We start from the raw sequence: 21,744 nt of genomic DNA, 5'->3' as shown, positions 1-21,744 counted from the left end.
TCATCTACGTATCATCACCAGTAAAGCAATCTTGGGGTGATTATATTAACCTTTTAAATTAATGTTTCTCTTTTTTTAAATAGGAATAATCATAAGAAATGAATTTTAATGTCTGGAATATCAAAGATATGCTCAGTATTCCCTCAACCTCTGGGTAAGTTTTTCAGTTATATAGTCGGATACTTAAAGATCTTTTAGTTTTATTTATTTTATAGAAAAGGCTCCCCTTCCTGTTGGTTATAGAGTTAGCATATAGTTTCTTCCCCTTGCCTGTCACTGCTGCACCCTCCCATACTTGTCTTTTTCCTTTCGCCTGTTTTATGATGATAAAAGCACTGTCGATTCAGCTATGTGTGTTAGTTGAGCAATGACTGTCCAGCATGGGCCCAGGGACAGTGAGAGCTAGAGTCTGCTTGGGCTACCAAAGCACAGGACCGTAAATGGACGGCTTCACCAACAGGAATGTTCTCAGGTGTGGAGGTTGGAAGCCCTAGAACTTGATGTCAGCATAATTAGTTTCCGGGGAGAGGTCCCTTCCTGGCTTGCTGTGTCCTCACATTGGGGGGGCAGCGGGGGAGAGCGAGCACCAGCCCATCATGAGGGCCCCACCTTCATGGTGTGTATGTTGTAGGTTTAAAAGTTTATATAAATGGTATGTAATAGTGCTCATTTAGTTTTTACTTTTTTCTGCACTCAAAATTAGATTTTGAGACTTATTCATGTGGTTATATGTAAATCTAGCTTATTGCTTCAGTTATATGCATATGCCATATTTTATTTTTTATCCCTTTAGTGATGAAAAGATTCAACTTTTAAAAAGATAATGTTCTCTTAATCCCTAAAGATTTTATGAACTTTGATCTCCAAAATGGTGTTAATACCCTACAGTGCTATTGTGCAAGCAGTAATGGTGTTATTGTTTGAATTCCCATCTGATTGTTCCCAAGTTGCTGTAATCAAAATACCTGGCATTCAAATTGTTCTTGTTTCTTTATAGGTTGTAGTGACAGTGTTCAGGGGATGGGAAGTCAGAATAGGCTAGCACTCTGCCCAGAATATTCTAAAATTAATAGTGATTTGATTTGTTCAAGATGTTTTCCACTAGCTATACTTTTCTTTTCTTGCTTAATTTCAGGACCACTAAGTCATCTAGCTGGGCTAATAATCCGGGTGATTATTCCAGTCTCAGTGACTCTCAGTTCCTCTTTGGATCCCAGTTCTGTCCAGAAAGTTCAGAGACCCTATCAGCACCTTTGGATGTTGGTGTCCATTTGAGAGACCCAAAACCGTTACAAAAGGGTTCTCTGGATGTGAGTCTGACTGCCAGAATTTCTCTGAACACATTTCACCACCATTATGGAGATAAGCATAAAGATGACTTATTCTGTTGAATTATATTTACTCTTCTAACTGGATTTGTGCTTATTGGTGATTCACTTGACTTGGCAGTTTGAAATGGAGAAAATATCTATATTTGCAGTTTCTTTTATTACTAAAGCATTCTATATAATAAAATGGTAATATGCAAATCGACCGAATGGCAGAATGACCCGTCGTATAACGAGCACTGACCACCAGGGGGCTGATGCTCAATGCAGGAGCTGCCCCCTGGTGGTCAGTGCGCTCCCACAGGAGGAGCACTGCTCAGCCACAAGCTGTGTTGACAGCTGGCAAGCGCAGCAGTGGTGGCAGGAGCCTCTCTCTCTCTTCCACTGTAGCGCTAAGGATGTCCCCCGAGGGCTCCCAGACTGCTAAAGGGCGCAGGCAGGGCTGAGGGGAAAACCCCCCAAGTGCACAGATGTTCTGCACTAGGCCTCTAGTATAGAATTGTTTTAGTACCTTGACCACTTCTAGAGAGATCCAAATATTGCATGCCATTTTCTATGACTAGTCATACTATTATTTATAAACATTTCATAAGAAAAAGAACTTTAGAAAAGTTGGAATAAAGTACATAAATTTTATTTTAGATGGACATTTTCTCTAGGAAATTTCAGGTGCTTTGTGGATTATAGTGTACTGTGCTACCTTATCTCCTTGAAGAAGGACATGAGGGTTCTGAGTTAATAAATAAGGGCCAGAAGGAGAAACCAAGTCTCTTGAGTCCTTGACTTTTTAAGACCAGCATGTCTTCTTTTGTGAGTCAGAAATAATTTTATGTATTTATTTTGGTCTAGAACTAGATTTGACTTTATATACAGATTTATGTGCATCAAATAAAAACTTAACAAATAAGCTTAGCTCAGTGCTTTAAGTAGTAGGGTATGCTGTGAGATGAGCATTTCAGTACAAACACTGTGCCCAGTGGCACGAAGGAGCAAATGTACTCCTACATGCTCCAGAGTGCACTTTGCATCAGATGCAGGGATTGGCTCACCATGTGTCCGTGTGCCCACTGTCCAGTTCATGTCCATCTTACCAGCTAGTCTACTCCACTAGCAGCTAAGCAACAGCAATTTGAGTTAAACTGGTTAATACGAAAATGTTAACACATCACCTCAGAGATAGTATAAATAATTCTCTGTAGTAAATAAACTGAGGGTTGCCAGAGATGGGGAGAGGGGTAGGATGTTGGGCAGAAAAGGAGAAGGGGATTAAAAAATACAAACTTTCAGTTATAAAATAAGTCCCAGGAATGTAATGTACAGCATAGGGGATAGAGTTAATAATTTATAATAATAAAAGCATAATATGCCAATTAGATCAGACGTCCTTCCAGACAAAGCCGGGGCTGTGAGGAAAGCCCAGGTCCTGGGTGCCTGCCAGCAGCCGGAGGGAAGCCCGGGTCCCGGGTGCCAGAGGGAAGCCAGTGCCAGCAGCTGGGGGAAGGAAAGCCTACTCTTGCACAAATTTTGTGCATTGGGCCTCTAGTGTTGTAATAACTATTTAACATGACAGATGGTTACTAGACCTAGATCACACAGGTGATGATCTATCTCTTTGGAAGGTCTTATAAATGTTGAATCGCTATGTTGTACACCTGAAACTAATATAAATAATTTTGTATATCAACTATAATTAAAAATGAAATTTAAAAGATATAAATAAAATAGTTGATAGGAAAAATAATTATCTGTTGTTGCCTTTAAATTTATGCAATTGATTTGAAACCATTTTAGCTGGCATTTTATATCTCTCTGGGCCAGTAATGCAGAACTATATTAATAAAAAGAGTTGTTGTTTTTTTTTTAATATAGTTTTCTTGAATATATGAACTAAAAAAAAATACTACATGCTATGTTATTTAATATTATGAATTTCACTTACTGGTATTATGATTATGACTCTGCATTGTATAGAAAATAGTGAATGTTATAGGTATTTTTATATGTGAAATGCTATAATGATTTTTTAACAGAATGAACCTAGTATTTTCACAAAGTACCAGACAAAACCCCAGCTGTTTGAAGAAGATATAAATGATGGAGGCTTATTTCCTCTTCCTTTGCCAGTTGGAAAATCAAAAGGCCTTTTGGAACAGTTTGAGGAGAAAAAGAAAATAGCAAAAGATAAATGTGACAGGTATGCAAACCTTTCAAGTAGACAAGATATCTTCTCTTTTATGAGGGAAATAGAAAATGGAATGCCAATAGTGAGTAATTCAATTTCAGCATGATAGCACTCTTGCCTTTATAGCTCATCTAATTATTACTCTTGTTGGGCCAGTGTGGCTCAGTGGTTGAGTGTGGACCTATGAACCAGTAGGTCACAGTTTGATTCCCGGTCAGGGGCACATGCCCAGGTTTCAGGCTCAATCCCCAGTAGAGGGCATGCAGGAGGCAGCAAATGATCAATGATTCTCTCTCATCATTGATGTTTCTATCTCTCTCTCCCTCTCCCTTCCTCTCTGAAATCAATAAAAATACATTTTTTTTAAAAAACTACTCTTTATTTGCTTTCTTGTCAGTATAACTTGTAGCAGATTTGAATATGGCTGCCACAGGTTTGGCCCCTCTGAAAAGTCAGCTAAAGGACTTCTTAGAAAGAAAATATTTGAGAGACAACCAAGATGGCGGCATAGGTAAACACCTGAACTTGCTGCCGTGCACAACCACATTAAAACTACAACTAAAAGACAAAACAAATACCATCCAGAACCACAGGAAGGCTGGCTGAGTGGAAATTCTACAACTAGAAGGAAAGAGAAAAGCACATTGAGTCCAGTAGGAGGTGCAGAAGTGCAGAGGTACAGAGGCGCATTCGAAAGGGGCTGGCAGCTGGGTACGCTGTTGTCTTTTTCAATCGGGAGGGAGATACAAGCTCCCGACTGCTCTGAACTCCAGTTACAGGTGAGAAGCTGGGAACCCAGATTCATACAGAGAGAAACTGGACTGTCTGGCATCAGGCCGGAACGCGAGGGCAGCTTTCTCGCAGAGGCGCTTACAGCTGTCATTGTTCCTGCACGAGGCTGGTGACCCCTGGTGATCCCCTGAGACCCCGCTCCACCCAATTTACAACCCCACCCAAGCTGTGCACAGAGGCTTTTGCATACGAATGGCCTGGCCTTTCTCTGCCTAAAAACATGTCAAACTTCAGCTGGGTCAGAGAACCCCAGAGATTCCAAAAGAAGGCCTAAGGCTCAAATCAGCAGCCTGCATTGCTTCACAGCTGCACCTCATCTGGCCACCTCCAAACCCCAAACAAAGAGGAGGAATCTGCAGATTTCTCTGTAGCTCCTGCTGCATGGCCTCAGGCAGTGGCTGACTTTGAACCTCCTTGGAGATCCAAGAGCCAGTGCACCCAGTGGTCAGAGTGAGACCATCCAGATTACAACTCTTCACACCATAAGAGACACACTCAGGGGGCAGACTCAGCACCAAAGCCCCACTGAAGCAAGTCCTGCCCCATAAGGGTGTCTCCAGCACAGAAGTTCTCCCACTGTAGACACAGCTGGTCCTCAGCCAATTGGCCTGGAGGTCAATTCCTCCCAGTGATACCAACAGCAATCAAGGTTTAACTACAACAAGACTGTGCACAGAGCCCACAAAGGGGTGCACCAAGAGGGTACACCTCAGGTAATTTAGGGAGGCTGAGCCACTGGGCCCTTTAGGACACCTAGCACACAAAGCCACTCTATCAACACAGGGAAGCAGCCAAAATGCAGAGACAAAGAAACAGGTCACAAATGAAAGAAATGGAGGAAAGCAAACTACTGGATATAGAGTTCAAAACCACGGTTATAAGGTTACTCAAGAATCTTCTAGAAACCTCCGAGAAATATAGTGAGACCCTCAAGGATATGAAAAAGGACCAACTAGAAATTAAGCATACACTGACTGAAATAAAGAATAATATACAGAGATCCAACAGCAGACCAGAGGATCCCAAGAATCAAGTCAAAGATTTGAAATACGAAGAAGCAAAAAACACCCAACTGGAAAAGCAAAAGGAAAAAAGAATACAAAAATTTGAAGATAGTGCAAGGAGCCTCTGGGACAACTTCAAGCGTACCAACATCCGAATTATGGGGGTGCCAGAAGAAGAGAGAGAGCAAGATATTGAAAACCTATTTGAAGAAATAATGACAGAAAACTTCCCCTACCTTGTAAGAAATAGACTTACAAGTCCAGGAAGCACAGAGAACCCCAAACAAAAGGAATCCAAAGAGGACCACACCGTATTTAAAATGCCAAGGGCAAAAGATCTTCAAAGAGAGAATATTAAAAGCAGCAAGAGAAAAAGTTAGTTACCTACAAGGGAGTACCCATAAGACTGTTAGCTGATTTCTCAACAGAAACTATGCAGGCCAGAAGGGAGTGGCAAGAAATATTCAAAGTGATGAATAGCAAGAACCTACAACCAAGATTACTTTATCCAGCAAAGCTATCATTCAGAATTGAAGGTCAGATAAAGAGCTTCACAGATAAGAAAAAGCTAAAGGAGTTCATCACCACCAAACCAGTATTATATGAAATGCTGAAGGATATTCTTGAAGAAGAGGAAGAAGAAGAAAAAGGTAAAGATAAAAATTATCAACAACAAAGTGACAACAAATACATATCTATCAACAAGTGAATCTAAAAATCAAGTGAATAAAAAATCTGACGAACAGAATAAACTGGTGAATAGAATAGAATCAGGGGCATAGAAAGGGAGTGGACTGACAATTCTCGGGGGGAAAGGGGTGTGGGGGGTGTGGGAAGAGACTGAACAAAAATTGTACACCTATGGATGAGGACAGTGGGGGGGGGTGTTAAGGGCGGGGGGTGTTAAGGGCAGGGGGTGGGGTGGGAACCGAGTGGAGGGGAGCTATGGAGGGAAAAAGAGGAACAACTGTAATATGAATAATAAAGATTTATTTAAAAAATAAAAAAAATAGGAGCTGATGCCGAGAGCAAGGTCCCGCGCCGGGCCCGCCGCCGGCTCTCCCCTCGGGACCGGGGATGGCGGGGGCCTGCGGAAGGGTAGCCCGGGACCCCCGCTTTGACGATTTGTCAGGGGAATATAATCCTGAAGTGTTTGACAAAACGTATCAATTCCTGAATGACATCCGAGCCAAAGAGAAAGAGCTTGTGAAAAAGCAGTTGAAGAAGCACCGTTCAGGGGAGAAGCATGAGAAGCTGCAGCAGCTGCTTCAGCGAATGGAGCAGCAAGAAATGGCACAGCAGGAGCAGAAGCGGCAGCAGGAGCTGCGCCTGGCTCTGAAGCAGGAGCGGCGGGCGCAGGCCCAGCAGGGCCATCGTCCGTACTTCCTGAAGAAATCTGAACAGCGCCAGCTGGTCCTAGCTGAGAAGTTCAAGGAGCTGAAACGCAGCAAGAAGCTAGACAGCTTCTTGAGTCGAAAAAGGCGCCGGAACGCAGGCAAAGACAGGCGACATCTCCCTTTGAATAAGGACTAATAGGAACTGACCTCAGCTCTGCCACTGCCCCAGTGAGAACTGGGTCTGTGGGACAGACTGGGGCTTGGCCTATTCTGGGTCTCTCCCCTTCAAGGACAAGGATCACAGCTGCCCTTGAACTAGATTGGCTCAGCAATGACTAAAGGGTTCTTGGGCTGCCCTAGGGATGGACAGGAACAGCTCAGCCTTCGCCATGCCACACTCCTCTGCTTGAATCTGGTTCATCATGTACTCGTGTCCTCCCATCCTTGCCTTAAACCAGGGATAGGAACCTTTTTTCTGCCAAGGGCCATTTGTATATTTCTAACATTCATGGGCCATACAATATCATCAGTTTAAAAATTAGCGGCCGTATTTGATCAAACATTTAATGAACTCATCCCTAATGCCGTGGCAGGGCCAGACCAAGTGATGCCATGGGCCTTATATGGCCCGCAGGCTGAACATTCCCAGCCCCTGTGAAATCAGTAATTCTGACAGGAAAAAAAGGGTCAGTGACCTTAGGTTAGTGAAGGCCATGGAGTCTGTTGATGGCTTCCAGGACTGGGACTTTATGTAGGAGCCAGTTAATAAACATTCCTGTCGCTCAAAAAAAAAAAATAAAAAAAAATAAAGGACTTCTTAGAACAGCGGTTCTCAACCTGTGGGTCGCGACCCCTTTGGCAGTCGAATGACCCTTTCACAGGGTCGCCTAAGACCATCCTGCATATCAGATATTTACATTACAATTCATAACAGCAACATTACAGTTATGAAGTAGCAACGAAAATAATTTTATGGTTGGGTCACAACATGAGGAACTGTATTTAAAGATCCAAAGGTTGAGAACCACTGTCATAGAGCAATGCAGTATTCAAGTAGCATTATGTTTATTCTACCCAAAATTCTGCCTTTAATTTGTTTTCTTTTCAGATCATCGGAATTAGGAAATAAGATAACATTATGTGTTTTAGGATCAAGAACATAGCATGTGCCCTAGCTGGTTTGGTTCAGTGGATAAAGCATTGGCCTGCGGACTGAAGGGTCCCAGGTTCAATTCCAGTCAAAGGCACATGCCTGGGTTGCGGGCTCTAGCCCCAGTGGAGGATGTGCAGGAGGCAGCCAATCAGTGATTCTCTCTCATCATTGATGTTTCTCTCTCTCTCCCTCTCCTTTTCTCTCTGAAATCAATTAAAAAAATATATTAAAAAACAAAACAAGCCCTAACCGGTTTGGCTCAGTGGATGGAGCATCTGCCTACGGACTGAACGGTCCCAGGTTCAATTCTAGCCAAGGGCATGTACCTTAGTTGCGGGCACATCCCCGGTAGGAGGTGTGCAGGAGGCAGCTGATCGATGTTCCTCTCTCATCGATGTTTCTAACTCTCTATCCCTCTCCTTTCCTCTCTGTGAAAAATCAATAAAATATATTTCAAAACAAAACAAAACATAGCATGTGAATTCTTAAGTTCACAGTGCAAGCTGATTTTCTCATTTTGAAATGTTGCTATTTTTTCAGATTACCCTAAATTTTATATTCCTTTTAGTGTTGATTTTTAAAACAAATACATGAATAATTTGGAGTTGCAGTATCTTCTATATATGAAAAAGTCTAAGCGACCATTATGACGCGCACTGACCACCAGGGGAAAGACACTCAATGCAGGAGCTGCCCCCAGCCCGCAGACTCCAATAACCAATGGGGCCTGCCAGCCAACCTGCTGGTTCCTACCCCTGGCCGGCAGGCCCCGATCGCCTGATCAGGGTTGGGACCCCAGGCTAGGACAGGTTACCGGGGGTGGGTGGCGGCAGACGCAGGTGGCGAGGGAAGGAGAAGGGGGGGAGGCCCTGATCACAGCAAGGCCTAGGGACCCCACCCGTGCACAATTTCATGCACTGGACCTCTGGTTTTTAAATAAAGTGAAGTCATTGAGGAAATTAACGTGTTCATTTCTTAGTAAGTTATTACCAAGGCAACGTCTTTAGGTATCACAGGAATCATAACACCCAAGCAGAGACACCCTATCACTTCTGTGCGTGAGGATGCACTGCTTAGCACCACCAGTGCTCTGATGTTGAAAGAGCCAGAATCTTTAGGAATTCCTAGATTGGGTATCTGTTATACTGTATACTATCTTTAGTTAGAAAAGCAAAATGCTCTCCTTGCAGACTTTGATTCTGTTGATGAACATTTTCCAGACTTTGACTTCTTTCCCTGAGGAATCCAGCTCTAGCAGCTCCGGGCTCTCAGAGACCCCTCAGGGCTGCAATGGGCAGGTGCCCTCTCCTCTTACTGCTTCAGAGAGATCAGTCTTATTTTTGTTCTCTGGGCCTTTGGGTTACATTTTGTTTGATATTTCTGAACTGAAAAAAATCGTTGAAACATTTGAGTCCTACTTTCTTTCCTTCCTTCTGGCCTTCCTTCTTTCTTTCTCTCTGTTTTGTTTCCTCTATTTTTTGTAGTGAAATGAATTTCTGTTAACAATTATTTACAAGATGGCAAAAAATGTCTATAGTATTTACATAGAGAAAGTAAATGATGAGGACTCTGAAGAATTTCTATTAAAAAGAATTCAAGGCAGTGTGCCCTTGCCAGTCCCCTGGACCTGCTTCTTGCTTCAGCAGTGGACGGGACAGACCCAGGGCCACCCTTTCTTCCAGCCTCTGACCACCCTCCAACCTCTTTTCCAACACCTCAGCCACCCTCATCCTCGGAGACCAGCCAGTACTGTTTTTTTTTACCTTAACTCCCTAGCGCCCAACAACCATGAGCTCCCAAACTCGTCAGAATTATTCCACCGAGGTGGAGGCTGCGGTCAGCCTCCTGGTCAGCCTGCCTCTGCGGCCTCCTCCACCCACCTCTCTCTGGGCTTCTCTTTCCACTGTGACGGCTCTGGAGGGTGTGGGCCACTTCCGCGAGTTGGCCGAGAAGAAGCGTGAGGGTGTCCCGGATCAAAGATGCAAAGCCAGCATGGTGGCTGCATTCTTCCAGGGCGTGCTGAAGCCTCCCCAAGATGAGTGGGCAAAAGTCAGGGCGCTGTAGAAGCCGACATAGTCATGGGGAACCCCACCCAGGCCCTGTTGGAGCTGCAGGCCCTCAGCTCTGACTTCCTGGAGAAGCGCTTCCTGGGTGAGGAGGTGAAACTCATCAAGAAGATGGGCGGCACCTGGCTAATCTCTGCAGGCCCCCAGGCTGGGCGGGGCAATTCTCTCTTCAAAAGTTCCTCCTCAGTGCAGGGGTAAACGGGAAACAAAAACTTTCAACAATAAAGTTTTGTTTTTTAAAGAACAGCTGCTCCTCTAGCATGACCAGGAGCCTTAGAACCAAAGGCCATGGAGGGACCCCTCTGCATCCCCTGGTGTCTGGCTTTTGCCTGAGCCTCTCCCTGAAACCACTAGTCATCCTTTTTTTTTTTTTAAATATATCTTATTGATTTTTTACAGAGAGGAAGGGAGAGAGATAGAGAGCCAGAAACATCGATGAGAGAGAAACATCGATCAGCTGCCTCCTGCACATCTCCCATTGGGGATGTGCCCCCGACCGGAATCGAACCTGGGACCCTTCAGTCCGCAGGCCGACGCTCCATCCACTGAGCCAAACCAGTTTCGGCTCCACTAGTCATCCTTTTAATCACACGGAGCCCTCTCCCGTGAACCAAATGGAAACGTTCAAGCTTAAGATACTGATTTATATGATAGGCAGAAAAATCACAATTTTAATCAATTCTGGCAAAAACAAAATCCAATATAGCTACAGAAACATTTTTAGTTAAATCCCTTTTCAATCTTTATGTCCTTATCACTCTGTAACCACTCTAGATGGCCCTGGAAAGTCATATAAACTGATTATATTTTCCTAATGTTCAAAATTGCCTTTTCTTTTTTGCTTAGTTTTCTGTGTAGGAATCATAAGTCTATTCCCAAATGCTGCAGCCAAACTGAAAAAGCTTCTTGTTACATATTTAAACGCATTAGAAATTCTTTCAGTGTCATTTTCTTTTCAGAGGCATCCTTCCTAATTCTAATATGAACTTGGGACTCTCAGTCTGTAGTGCGGCTGTTATCTGAGTTGGATCCTCTAACTTGGATTCTATGTCCGCTTCTTTCTTGGTTTACCCCTTGGGTTTGGTGAAGCATATATTTCAGAAACTTTCTGAAAACAGTACATGGCACCTAAACAACTTTTTGAGAACTTGTGTATCTGAAGTTCTTTTTTTTTTTTTTAATTGATTTCAGAGAGGAAGGGTGAGGGAGATAGAGATAGAAACATCAATGATGAGAGAGAATCATGGACCAGCTGACTCCCGCATGCCCCCCACTGGGGATCGAGCCCGCAACCCATGTGCCCTTGATCAGAATCAAACCTGGGACCCTTCAGTCCTCAGGCCAACACTCTATCCACTGAGCCAAACCAGCCAGGGCTATCTGAAGTTCTTTTCCCCTCACAGTTCATGGGCAAATTAGGCTGGATATAAAATTCCAGATTGGAAATTCTTTTTCCTCAGCATTTCTAAAGCATTGCTGCCTTGCCCTGTTGCTTTATATGTTGCTTTTAAAAATCTGATGCCATTCTGATCCTTGATCCTGTGTATGTCACTTGCTTTTTTCTTTCTGGAAGTCCTTAGGACCTTCTCATTATCCATAGAGTTTTGAAATTTTACAGTAATTTGCTTTAATGTGGCATGTCATAATTCCTGGGCATGGGTAGTTCCTTTTGACCTATAAACTTAGGTCTTTCAGTTCTGGGAATTTTGATTATATTTCTGAAAAACCTGCTCTCTATTTTCACTCTTCTTTCTTTTTGTATTTACAATGTTGGGTATGTGTTGGATCTCTTGCATTGATCCTCTAATTTTTAAAAACTATTTTCTATCTCTTTGTCTTTTGTTCTATTTTCTATCATCTTTCCTTCACTATTTCGATCATATTTTTATCTCTACTTCTATTATGTTTCTAACTCTTGTATTTCTTTAATTTTGGTTGTATTTCTAGGTACCCTAATTCCCTGCTTTTACCCTAGATCAGGGGTGGGCAAACTTTTTGACTCGAGGGCCACAATGGGTGTTGTTTTTTTTTAAAGCATTATTATTTTATTTTTTATTTTTTTAATATATTTTATTGATTTTTTACAGAGAGGAAGGGAGAGGGATAGAGAGTTAGAAACATCGATGAGAGAGAAACATCGATTCAGCTGCCTCCTGCACACTCCCCACTGGGTATGTGCCTGCAACCAAGGTACATGCCCTTGACCAGAATCGAACCTGGGACCCTTAAGTCCACAAGCCAACGCTCTATCCACTGAGCCAAACTGGTCAGGGCCACAATGGGTTCTTAAACTGGACCGGAGGGCCGGAACAAAAGCATGGATGGAGTGTTTGTGTGAACTAATATAAATTCAAAGTAAACATCATTACATAAAAGGGCACGGTCTTTTTTTTCAATAGTTTTATTCATTCCAAAGGGCCGGATCCGGCCCGTGGGCCGTAGTTTGCCCACAGCTGCCCTAGATAATAAAAGGCTAACATGCAAATTGACCCAACGGCAGAACAACTGGTCACTATGACATGCACTGACCACCAGGGGGCAGACGCTCAATGCAGGAACTGCCCCCTGGTGGTCAGTGCGCTCCCATAGGGGGAGCGCTGCTCAGCCAGAAGCTGGGCTCACAGCTGGCAAGCGCAGCGGCAGTGGCGGGAGCCTCTCCTGCCTCCACGGCAGCACTAAGAATATCCAACTGATGGCTTAGGCCCGCTAAGCTGTCAGTCAGACATCCCCTAAGGGCTCCCGGACTGCGAGAGGGCACAGGCCAGGCTGAGGGACGGCACCCCCCCACCTCAACCAAGTGCACAAATCTTGTGCACCAGGCCTCTAGTATTTTAATAACATTCTATTCTTAACACCCTTGATTAATTTACATATATATATATTTTTTAGATATTTTTAATATTTTTATATTGGTAATATGCCAATCTCTTTCATGAAAAAAAAACAAAACATATGGTTTGTAGATTTCCAAATGGTTCTATTAAATTCTCCTTTCAAAGTCGGTCTGGTGGAACACAAAAAGATATGGTATGAAGGGTTGTCCTATTGGGGTTTGAAAATTGATGTTGATATTTGTATTATGTAGATTAAAGAAACAAAAGCTGTAAAATGTTTAAATGACAATCCATATCTGAATCTTTTCAAAAGCAAGATATTTATTTGAGGAATAATTGTGGTAATTTCTTTTCCATTAGAAATGAATATTGCCCAGCAGGCCTGGCTCAGTGATTGAGCGTCGACCTATGAATCAGGAGGTCTCAGTTCGATTCCCGGTCAGGGCACATGCCTGGGTTGCCATCTCGATCCCCAGTGTAGGGCGTGCAGGAGGCAGCTGATCAATAATTCTGTCTCATCATTGACCTTTCTATCTCTCTCTCCCTCTTTCTCTCTGAAATCAGTAAAAAATTATTTTTTTAAAAAAAGAAATGAATATTGTTCCCAGAATTGTCTCCCTACTTCCTCATTCTATTATTTTGACTATTAGAGTAAAAATAATAGTCATTAGACTACGGTGTGTCCAGGAGTTAGGAGTCAGCTAGGCCAGTGGTCGGCAAACTGCGGCTCGCAAGCCACATGTGGCTCTTTGGCCCCTTGAGTGTGGCTCTTCCACAAAATACCGACTTCTGCACATGGGCCACGAAGTATCAATCGCACTGTACATGCACGCCCGCATGTGGTATTTTCTGTACATGCACGCCCGCATGTGGTATTTTGTGGAAGAGCCATACTCAAGGGGCCAAAGAGCCGCATGTGGCTCACGAGCCACGGTTTGCCGACCACTGAGCTAGGTGATAGGAATTTTTCAGCTCCATTGTCTAATGGGACCTCAGATGTACATGTAGTTCATCACTGACTAAAACGTAGTTCTGGGGCATATAACTGTAAACGCCTGTCTGTTCTGTGGTAACTACTGAAGCTGCTAAAATGTAACCTCATTTAAGATACATATAGAATGAATTTTTAAAAGAAAAGTGGTTTGCCTTGGAAATGGTCATGAAAAGTCTCTGTTCCCCTTCCTCAGCTGGACACTGAGGTTTCTCGGGGTTGGGTCTCCAACTCTGACCAAGGGCTTGTTTGATGCTGCACCAGGTGGACGCCTGCCATTTCATGGAATCAGTCTGTTTCAGTATTTCACAAGCATGCATTTTCTTCTTTCTCTCCTATTCCAGTGAGACTCTGTACAGCTTCATTTCCCATGTCAGAGAAAGCATTCACAAGGTAAGTACAGCTACATTACGAAGAGTTAGAACATCTTACACTTTAAGAAGTTTAATCATTATGTTGTCAGGACTTTAGTTCATGTAGAATAGCAATATATTAACTTTTATCATTAAATGACGATTCTCCAAGTTAGTAACAATCTGTGAATTTTTTTTCTTAATTTTGGGTTTCTTAGTTGCAGACATCGGTGGAAAAGTCTGAGGAACGTCTCAGTTCAAGAAGCCAGTCTATTTTGGATTCTTTGGAGACTGTGGCCAAGACCTGTGAGTGCCTCCTGTTGGCGGTTATCGGCAGAGGGCGCTGGCGAGCATGCGTGGGAACTTTGGGACCCTGGCAGGGTTCTGCAGGTAGTGAGGTTCCATACTGCGTTTCAGATGCGAGGTGGGTACAGAGGTTAGTCCTGAAGAGATGTGACGCGCACTCAGCGGGGTCGGGGGACCCCGGTGTGGGAAGGCCCCTGTCCCTAGATGCCTTTTGGGCAGCCCTGATCGTCCGCCCAGTCACCGCTGGAGCCCTGCCGGGGTGCTCAGCTCCCTGCGGAGGCAGTCGCAGCACCCCAGTCTCAGCGGACCTGGAAAGGCATTGCTCCCGCAAGGCGTAGAAACAGAGGCTGTTCCCTTAGGGTTAGAATACCCGTCACCGGCTGTTCTCCCGGCTCCTGGTTCAGTGAATCCCAGAATCTCTCTTAACCTCAGGTACAGTGTGTGGTTTGTAGGGTCCCCTGCTCTGCCAATTCGTGAGTGACATTCAGCTGAAACCACGATCCTGTCCCTTAATAAACACAGAGCCAGCTCACAGCTCCCCCTCGGCGGACACCTCCCGGAAGCAACAGCTAGACAGCAAGATGGTGGCCGCATCTGCACTTGTTTGCATTTGGCTGGGTGTTTATTTTCTATTTTAAACAAATTGAAGCCAACTTACTCAAATGCCAAGGGATGGATTGCTCATGATTTACAAAAATTAATGCCTTTGTGTGGCTTAGAAATCAATCCCCATATGTCTGCAAAGAAGCACTGTACTGTGTGCTGGCTTCCAGCCTGGTGTCCCACACACAGGGCTGCTATGCGTCTGTGCGGAACCGGTTCTGGAAGCCTCGAACTGCTACCCGCACAGCAGCAGCAAGACAAAGAGCAGAAGCAAACCAGGAATGCTGCCTTTGCAGAACAGGATGGAAAATCCCACCCCACAAGCCCAGGAGAGCGCTCCGCTTTCTACACTAACACCAGTGAACTACAGGAAGGGTGGCAGTAGCGCTGTGAGCGGAAGGCCCACAGGGAATGGGAGCGCCCACGGCCCCCCCCCCCAGACCAAGGCAGAGGGGACTGGCACTGAGTCTGGCTTATAGGAGGCGTGGGGTCCTGACCCTCCGCCCCTGAGGGCTCCTTAACTGTCAGCGGGCAGGACTCAGGAGAGAGGCCGCGGCAGGATGAGCAGGAACACTGGCATCGTGTTCATCAGAAAGGCGGTCGTTCTTGAAAATGGGCACAAGTGCCTGTCCTCAGCCGGCCCCTTTCTTGGTGGGAAGTGATCAGGAGCAGGAAGTTGGTCCCTGGGAGAGGATCAGACAAAGCCCCTGTCACCCAGCCAGGCACCCACTGGCCCATGGGCGGGACTTGCCGTCGCACATGCTGCAGGCGTCAGTGTGAGCGCGGCCCTAAGGCCAGGGGCGTCTCCTGCGGGGACGTGCTCTCTGTCGCTGAGTGACTGGTGCCTTCACAGGTCAGGAGGTCTTTCCCGTCACCGTCTGTCTGTTCAGCCAGAAGGATCACTCAAAGCCTCTTCTTGTTCTTCCTCTAAGGACACCAAGGACCGGAGCAAAGAAATGAGTTTCTGCCCTGGCCGGTGTGCTCAGTGGTTAGCGCATTGGCCCGCATTCGATTCCCAGTCAAGGGCACGTACCTGGGTTGCAGGTTTGAGCCCAGGCCGCCCGATGGGGCTCCTGCAGGAGGCACCCAATTGATGTTTCTCTCTCCCCTTCTCCCGCCCTCCCTTCCACTCTCTCAAAAGCAATGGAATTCCTGAGCCAGGCACACAGACTGGTGTGAAACAAGGTCCCACTGTTCCCTGGTTCTATTGCTGTTGTTTTTAATGAGCTGCTCCTTGGATGTGTGTTTGTTTTGTGTTAGGAGAGGAGTTATGTTCTTATAAATAAAGGTAGAAAAATGAAAATATACAAAAGCAATTGTAAAAATATCCTTAAGTGAGGATTAAAAAATAAATAAAATGAATTACCAAGGCCATCCACATCCTACTTTTTCTAAAAATATATTTTATTGATTTTTCACAGAGAGGAAGGGAGAGGGAGAGTTAAAAACATCGATGAGAGAGAAACATCGATCAGCTGCCTCCTGCACACCCGCTACTGGGGAGGAGCCTGCAACCGAGGTACATGCCCCTGACCGGAATTGAACCTGGGATCCTTGAGTCTGCAGGCCAACGCTCTATCCACTGAGCCAAACCGGTTAGGGCTCAACATCCTACTTTATCTTGGGTTTAAGTGAGCTAGTTAAAAGAGAGCAGTACTGCCCTAACCGGTTTGGCTCAGTGGATAGAGCATCAGCCTGCGGACTCAAGGATCCCAGGTTCGATTCCCGTCAAGGGCATGTACCTGGGTTGCGGGCACATCCCCAGTAGGAGTGTGCAGGAGGCAGCTGATCGATGTTTCTCTCTCATCGATGTTTCTAACTCTCTCTCTCCCTTCCTCTCTGTAAAAAAATCAATAAAATAAATTTTTTAAAAAAAGAGAGAGCAATACTTTTACCTAATAGGTATCAGTTCTATTGAAAAATATGATCATTAGGCCCTGGCCGGTTTGGCTTAGTGGATAGAGCGTTGGCCTGCAGACTGAAGGGTTCCTGATTTGATTCTGGCCAAGGGCACGTACCTGGGTTGCAGGCTTCTCCCCAACCCGGGCCCTGGTCTGGGCTCGTGTAGGAGGCGACCAATGATGTTTCTCTCTCACATTGACATTTCTCTCTGTCTTTCCCTCTCTCTTCCACTCTCTCAAAAAATCAATGGAAAAATATCCTCAGGTGAGGATTAAAGAAATTAAAATTAAAAAATATATGTATATGATCATTAGGATAATAAAAAGGAGCCACTATAAAAAAATTAGAAAATATCTAATTTTGGAAAATAGATAACTCTTATATCAAAACTAATTTCATATGAATAGATGTATTAATATAATCATAAAGAGAACTATAAGAAAACACGGCAGCACTTTTATAATTTTAGAGAAATGCCTTTCTCAGCAAGGCACGCGTAATTCAGAAGAATGAGGCCCATCTATGTGAACCACGTTCGAGTGGAAAGGTTTGCTCCTTGTTAAATGAAACCAGGACCATCTCGTGAACAGTGGGAAGAGAAGCTTGGAAAAAGGGGGGACTGAGGAATCTCCTTGACACGTGGGCCCCCAGACCGTTGCTCTGCTCTCAGCACAGCAGGGAAAGCAAAACCAGAGACAGGAGTCGCTGGTCACAGCGGAAAAGCATCAGAGCCCGCCCTGTCTCAGGGGCCTTTCTCAGGCCCCTCGATAGCAGCAGATGCCTGCACACCCTCTTCCCAGGGATTTAAAGTGGAGTTTTTACAAAAAAGTTAAAAATATCTGCTGTTTGAGCCAAAGCAGAAATGAAGCGAGTCCCCTTGCAGAAGACAGGGACACACACACGATCCGTTTCTGTGGCTCTGCGTCCGGAGTAACACAACATGCTAAGCTGCTCACAACGTGAATCCAGGAGGCGGAGCCAGCGTCTGCATGGGAGCGGTGCGATCCCTTCTCTTAGTATCACACTACGAAGGTTTTGAGTCCTTTTTCAGAAACTTTTTAAAAGAAAAAAAGAAGACTTTGAAAGTAACGAGCTCAATACCAAAAAAAGCTCCTGTAAGGAAGGCGTGTTTCCAGGGACATGGAGAGAACACGTGGGACACGGCTGTGTCCTGAGCACGGACTGGACGCGAACACTGGCTTGCCGTCTGCACTCTGCTTCCGTGCTGCATCCTCGCTGTGGTCAGGACACTGCCATTTAGGAGCTCATCCAGGGCCGGATAACGAGGTCTGCCTTCTGCTACCAGTACCTGCACGGTGTCTGGGAAACTATTTGACTAATTGCGTTTAGGAACAGGAATCCAGAACCGGAAATATAAGTAAACACCCTTTTTCTAACTGGCTGACACATGGACTTGAACTAAAAACCTCTTACGTTCTTATTGTGGTAAAATACACAGAACACGATTTTTTCCCAACATCACACCGGCTTGTCTATTCCTAGTCCTAATAAGCTCTTCCTTTTGCCTCAGGTCCTGGTACTGGCTGCCTCCTGTGCCTGGAGACCTTCCCCAGTCTGTGCAGGCCCAGCTCCCCTTTTCCCTCTGGCCTCCATCTGTCCTGCTCCCCTATTTTCCAGAGCAGGGGCCCCTCCCCTGTGGCCACAGCGGGGAAGGCCTGTGCGCGCTCTGCGCTGTTTGCTTGTTTTTTTTTTTTTTTTTTTAAATATATTTTATTGATTTTTTACAGAGAGGAATGGAGAGAGACAGAGACTCAGAAACATCGATGAGAGAGAAACATCGATCAGCTGCCTCCTGCACATCTCCCACTGGGGATGTGCCCGCAACCCAGGTACATGCCCTTGACCGGAATCGAACCCGGGACCCTTCAGTCCGCAGGCCGACGCTCTATCCACTGAGCCAAACCGGTTTCGGCCTGTTTGCTTGTTTATTGCCGTTTTGAGCTCAGGCTGATCCTTCAGACCCTCCTTTTAGGGCTCGTCAGCCTGATGGCCCTTCTCTCTGTCTCCCCTGTGTATTGACTAAATGTGAGAGCAACCTCACATGACAGCCCTCTAGCAAGACAATGGCAATGGCTGATTGCAGCAACGTTTACTAAATAAATACACGTGAGTCCCGTATGCAAAAGAGGGGGCCGCTCTCACTTCTGAGCAGCCAGCGCCCTGTTCACCACGCCCAGTAGAGCCCAACGAATGGGGGGTGAGGAGTGGAGGGTGAGGAGCGATGGTAGAGCACCCGGTGCCACCAGCAGAGAGGGACGCCCACGCCAGGCAGGAAAGGACGTTTCCGAGAGGAGATGGTGAGAGAAGGAAGAGCAGGAATGGGAGGAGGACGGTGGCGGTGGAGCCAGGGGAGAGTGACAGGCGTGGAGGCAGAAGTGCTCCAGGCTGAGGGAGTGGCACAGGCCAGAGCGGGGAGAGGTCTCGTAGGAAACTGCCCAGAGATGCAGGGAGGCTGGGGGAAGGGAGGAGCCAATGTGAAGGGGGGCAGTGGGGTGCCATTGAAAGTTTCAGGGAAGGTTTCAGAGGGGGCATGACCATACCTGCCTGCTAGGAAGATCCCTCTGGTGACAGGGCCCAGCCGGTGGGCCAAGAAGGAGCTGTTGCCTGGGCCACAGGTTTGAGGGGCCCCAGCGGGCGCTGAGGGTGAGCGTGCCATGGCCCGGCTGTCCTGAGGGAGGGAGGAGGACAGCAGAGGAAGCATCCTGCTCCGGCATCCTCTCCTCACCCGGCTGATCTGCCGGCAGAGCAGGCCCGGGCCAGGCCAGCCTCCCTCCTGCCTCTCCACCACTGTGGCCAGGTCGCCGTCTCCCTAAGGCGAATTGTCATTGTTCTGTATTTAGTGCAAGAAACTGCGCGGGCCCAGAGGGACCTGGTGTTGGAAACAGCGCAGGACAGAGGCCGCGTGGAGCAGGCGGTGCTGGAGCTGCGGAGGGAGTTCCAAGCTGTGAGTACAGCCCAGCTCCTGTCCTTGGTGCGCTGCTGACTTTGTCACTGAGGCCAGAGGGAGCGTTAATGTTGCAAACTTGCAGCCAGAACAGAGGCCAACACAGCACCGGCCCCTGGGTCCCGCCAGGGTAGGGCCCGCTTCCTTTCCCAGGACCCTCCAGCAGATGCGGCCGGGGCTGCCCCACACCCCTGGCTTCGTCTGCCCCTTCCACTGTGCTCGGCGTCTCACTGTGGTAACGCTCTTCTTTCTCGCTGCCTTGCCCAGAGACAAGCGGAGATTGCAGAAGTGACGTCCGGCCTGAAGCACCTTGAAGCTGTGGCTGCGCAGCAGAGCAAGGACGTCCGCCAGCTGGGTGAGCAGCTGGCGCAGCTCGACGTGCCCGGCGCCCTCGCGGAGCTGAAGAGCTTCCTCGCGGGGCCGCGGGGGCCCACGCACGTGAGAGACAGCACTTCCCAGACCTCGCCCCCGCGGGCCCAGGCCCTCCCAGCGCGGGATCTGAGGGTGGGCGCCCCGTGGCCCCGGGAGTTTGATGTCTGGGGTGAGGGAGCCAAGAGGGCAGCCCTCCCAGAAGAGGCCGTTGGAGAAGCGAAGAGAAGCAGGGGGGTCCGGGACAAGGCCGTACAGACGAACCTCAAGAGCCAGCTTCTCCCTAAGACGAGCGCGGAGAACTATGGCGGCAGGAAGCTGGCTGCCCAAGGAGCCTTGCGGCTTCTGTCCCTGGACGTAAACAACTTTGTAACCAGCCCAAAACGTCAGACCAAAGGCGTGTTTTCACGTGACCCCTGTGAGCAGCGGCTGGTGACGGGAGAACACGGGCGGAGAGGCCGGCCGCCCAGGAGCACCCACCGGGGCAGGCCCCCCACCAGGCGGCAAGAGCAACCCCGAAGCACAGCCTGTGCTTTCAGTTCCCAGTGCCCCCAGCTTCCCGGTCCTGGCTCACAGGGGTCCCCCCCGGAGCAGCAGGAGCCCTGTGCCCAGCCCCTGTGTCGGGGGCTCCAGGGACGGAACCCCACACAGCCTGCTCAGGGAGGGGCACTCAGACCCAGGACAATGCAGGCAGCACCCCGGGCCCTCCCGCAGCTCAGTGGGCACTCTCCCCAGGACAGCAGCCAGCGTTCTGACAGCTCCCAGGGGGACCCCCAAATGAGCTGGTTCAGCGACCTCAACCCTGAAAGCCCCCAGGCCCCGCAGTCCCAGCAGCCGGGGAAGGCCGTGCTCTACCACCTGCGTTTCGATAGCAGCGACGAGAGCGCCTGATGGGCAGTGACTCCAGCTGGTGGAATGGTCCCGGCTGGAAAGAGTAATGAAGGGTCAGACGTCCTGCTAGAAAGGGGGGCAGGTCTGGCGTTCTGGCACCCGGGGCTGCCCACGCCAGGGCATGTGCACCCTTCCTTCCCGACATGAAGCCGGTGGGAGAGCGGGGCACCGCCTGGGCGTGGCTCCGGGAACCCTGAGCGCATGGGTGCTGGAGGAGCAGGGCTTCTTCAAAATATTCTCTACACGTGACCAATATCTCCCAGGGCCTCCAGACTTTTACGTTTTTACCCAGACTGCTGCGAGAGCATTGTGTTTTTGGTCAGTGGACCGGCCATGCTAGTCAGGCCTGGTGAGCAGAGCGCGCTAAAGCTGCCGGCGACAGAGGTGGCACCAAACAGGTGCCCGGAGCGCCACTGCTCAGGCCACGTGACTCCACTTTCCTCCGGACTGTTGTCCCCACGGCCTGTTCCAACCTTGGATTAACGCCCCGAGGGCAGCGGTGGCCGTGGGCTGGTGGAGAGCCGTGGGCTTTAGGAGACGCTCGCTTTCCCTTTATATCTTGCTGAAGTTTTTATTGTTTTGCATACGTATTTCTTTTGTAAAAAATAAAAATAATAAAGATAAAACTTTTCAAATTGTACTTTTTTCTCCCATTAAGTTACTGAGCT

General features: G+C 47.3%; 2 protein-coding genes across 2 annotated transcripts; both read left to right on the top strand.

Moving 5' to 3' along the window:
* The first annotated feature begins 81 nt into the window (after positions 1–81).
* IHO1 (interactor of HORMAD1 1) lies at positions 82–21,621 on the top strand. The gene is made up of 7 exons (XM_059664749.1): positions 82–154; positions 1,136–1,310; positions 3,359–3,522; positions 14,032–14,080; positions 14,259–14,346; positions 19,713–19,816; positions 20,084–21,621. The coding sequence occupies exons 1-7, from the start codon at positions 99–101 to the stop codon at positions 21,074–21,076; spliced, it is 1,629 nt and encodes a 542-aa protein (XP_059520732.1). The 5' UTR covers positions 82–98; the 3' UTR covers positions 21,077–21,621.
* RRP36 (ribosomal RNA processing 36) lies at positions 6,369–7,454 on the top strand. The gene has a single exon (XM_059664748.1). The coding sequence runs from the start codon at positions 6,384–6,386 to the stop codon at positions 6,837–6,839; it is 456 nt and encodes a 151-aa protein (XP_059520731.1). The 5' UTR covers positions 6,369–6,383; the 3' UTR covers positions 6,840–7,454.
* Positions 21,622–21,744: the final 123 nt, after the last annotated feature.

This window comes from Myotis daubentonii, chromosome 14 (genome assembly GCF_963259705.1).
Source record: "Myotis daubentonii chromosome 14, mMyoDau2.1, whole genome shotgun sequence".
NCBI lineage: Eukaryota > Metazoa > Chordata > Mammalia > Chiroptera > Vespertilionidae > Myotis > Myotis daubentonii.
Note: the sequence above shows the minus strand (reverse complement) of the source record. Positions and strands in the feature narration are given on the sequence as shown.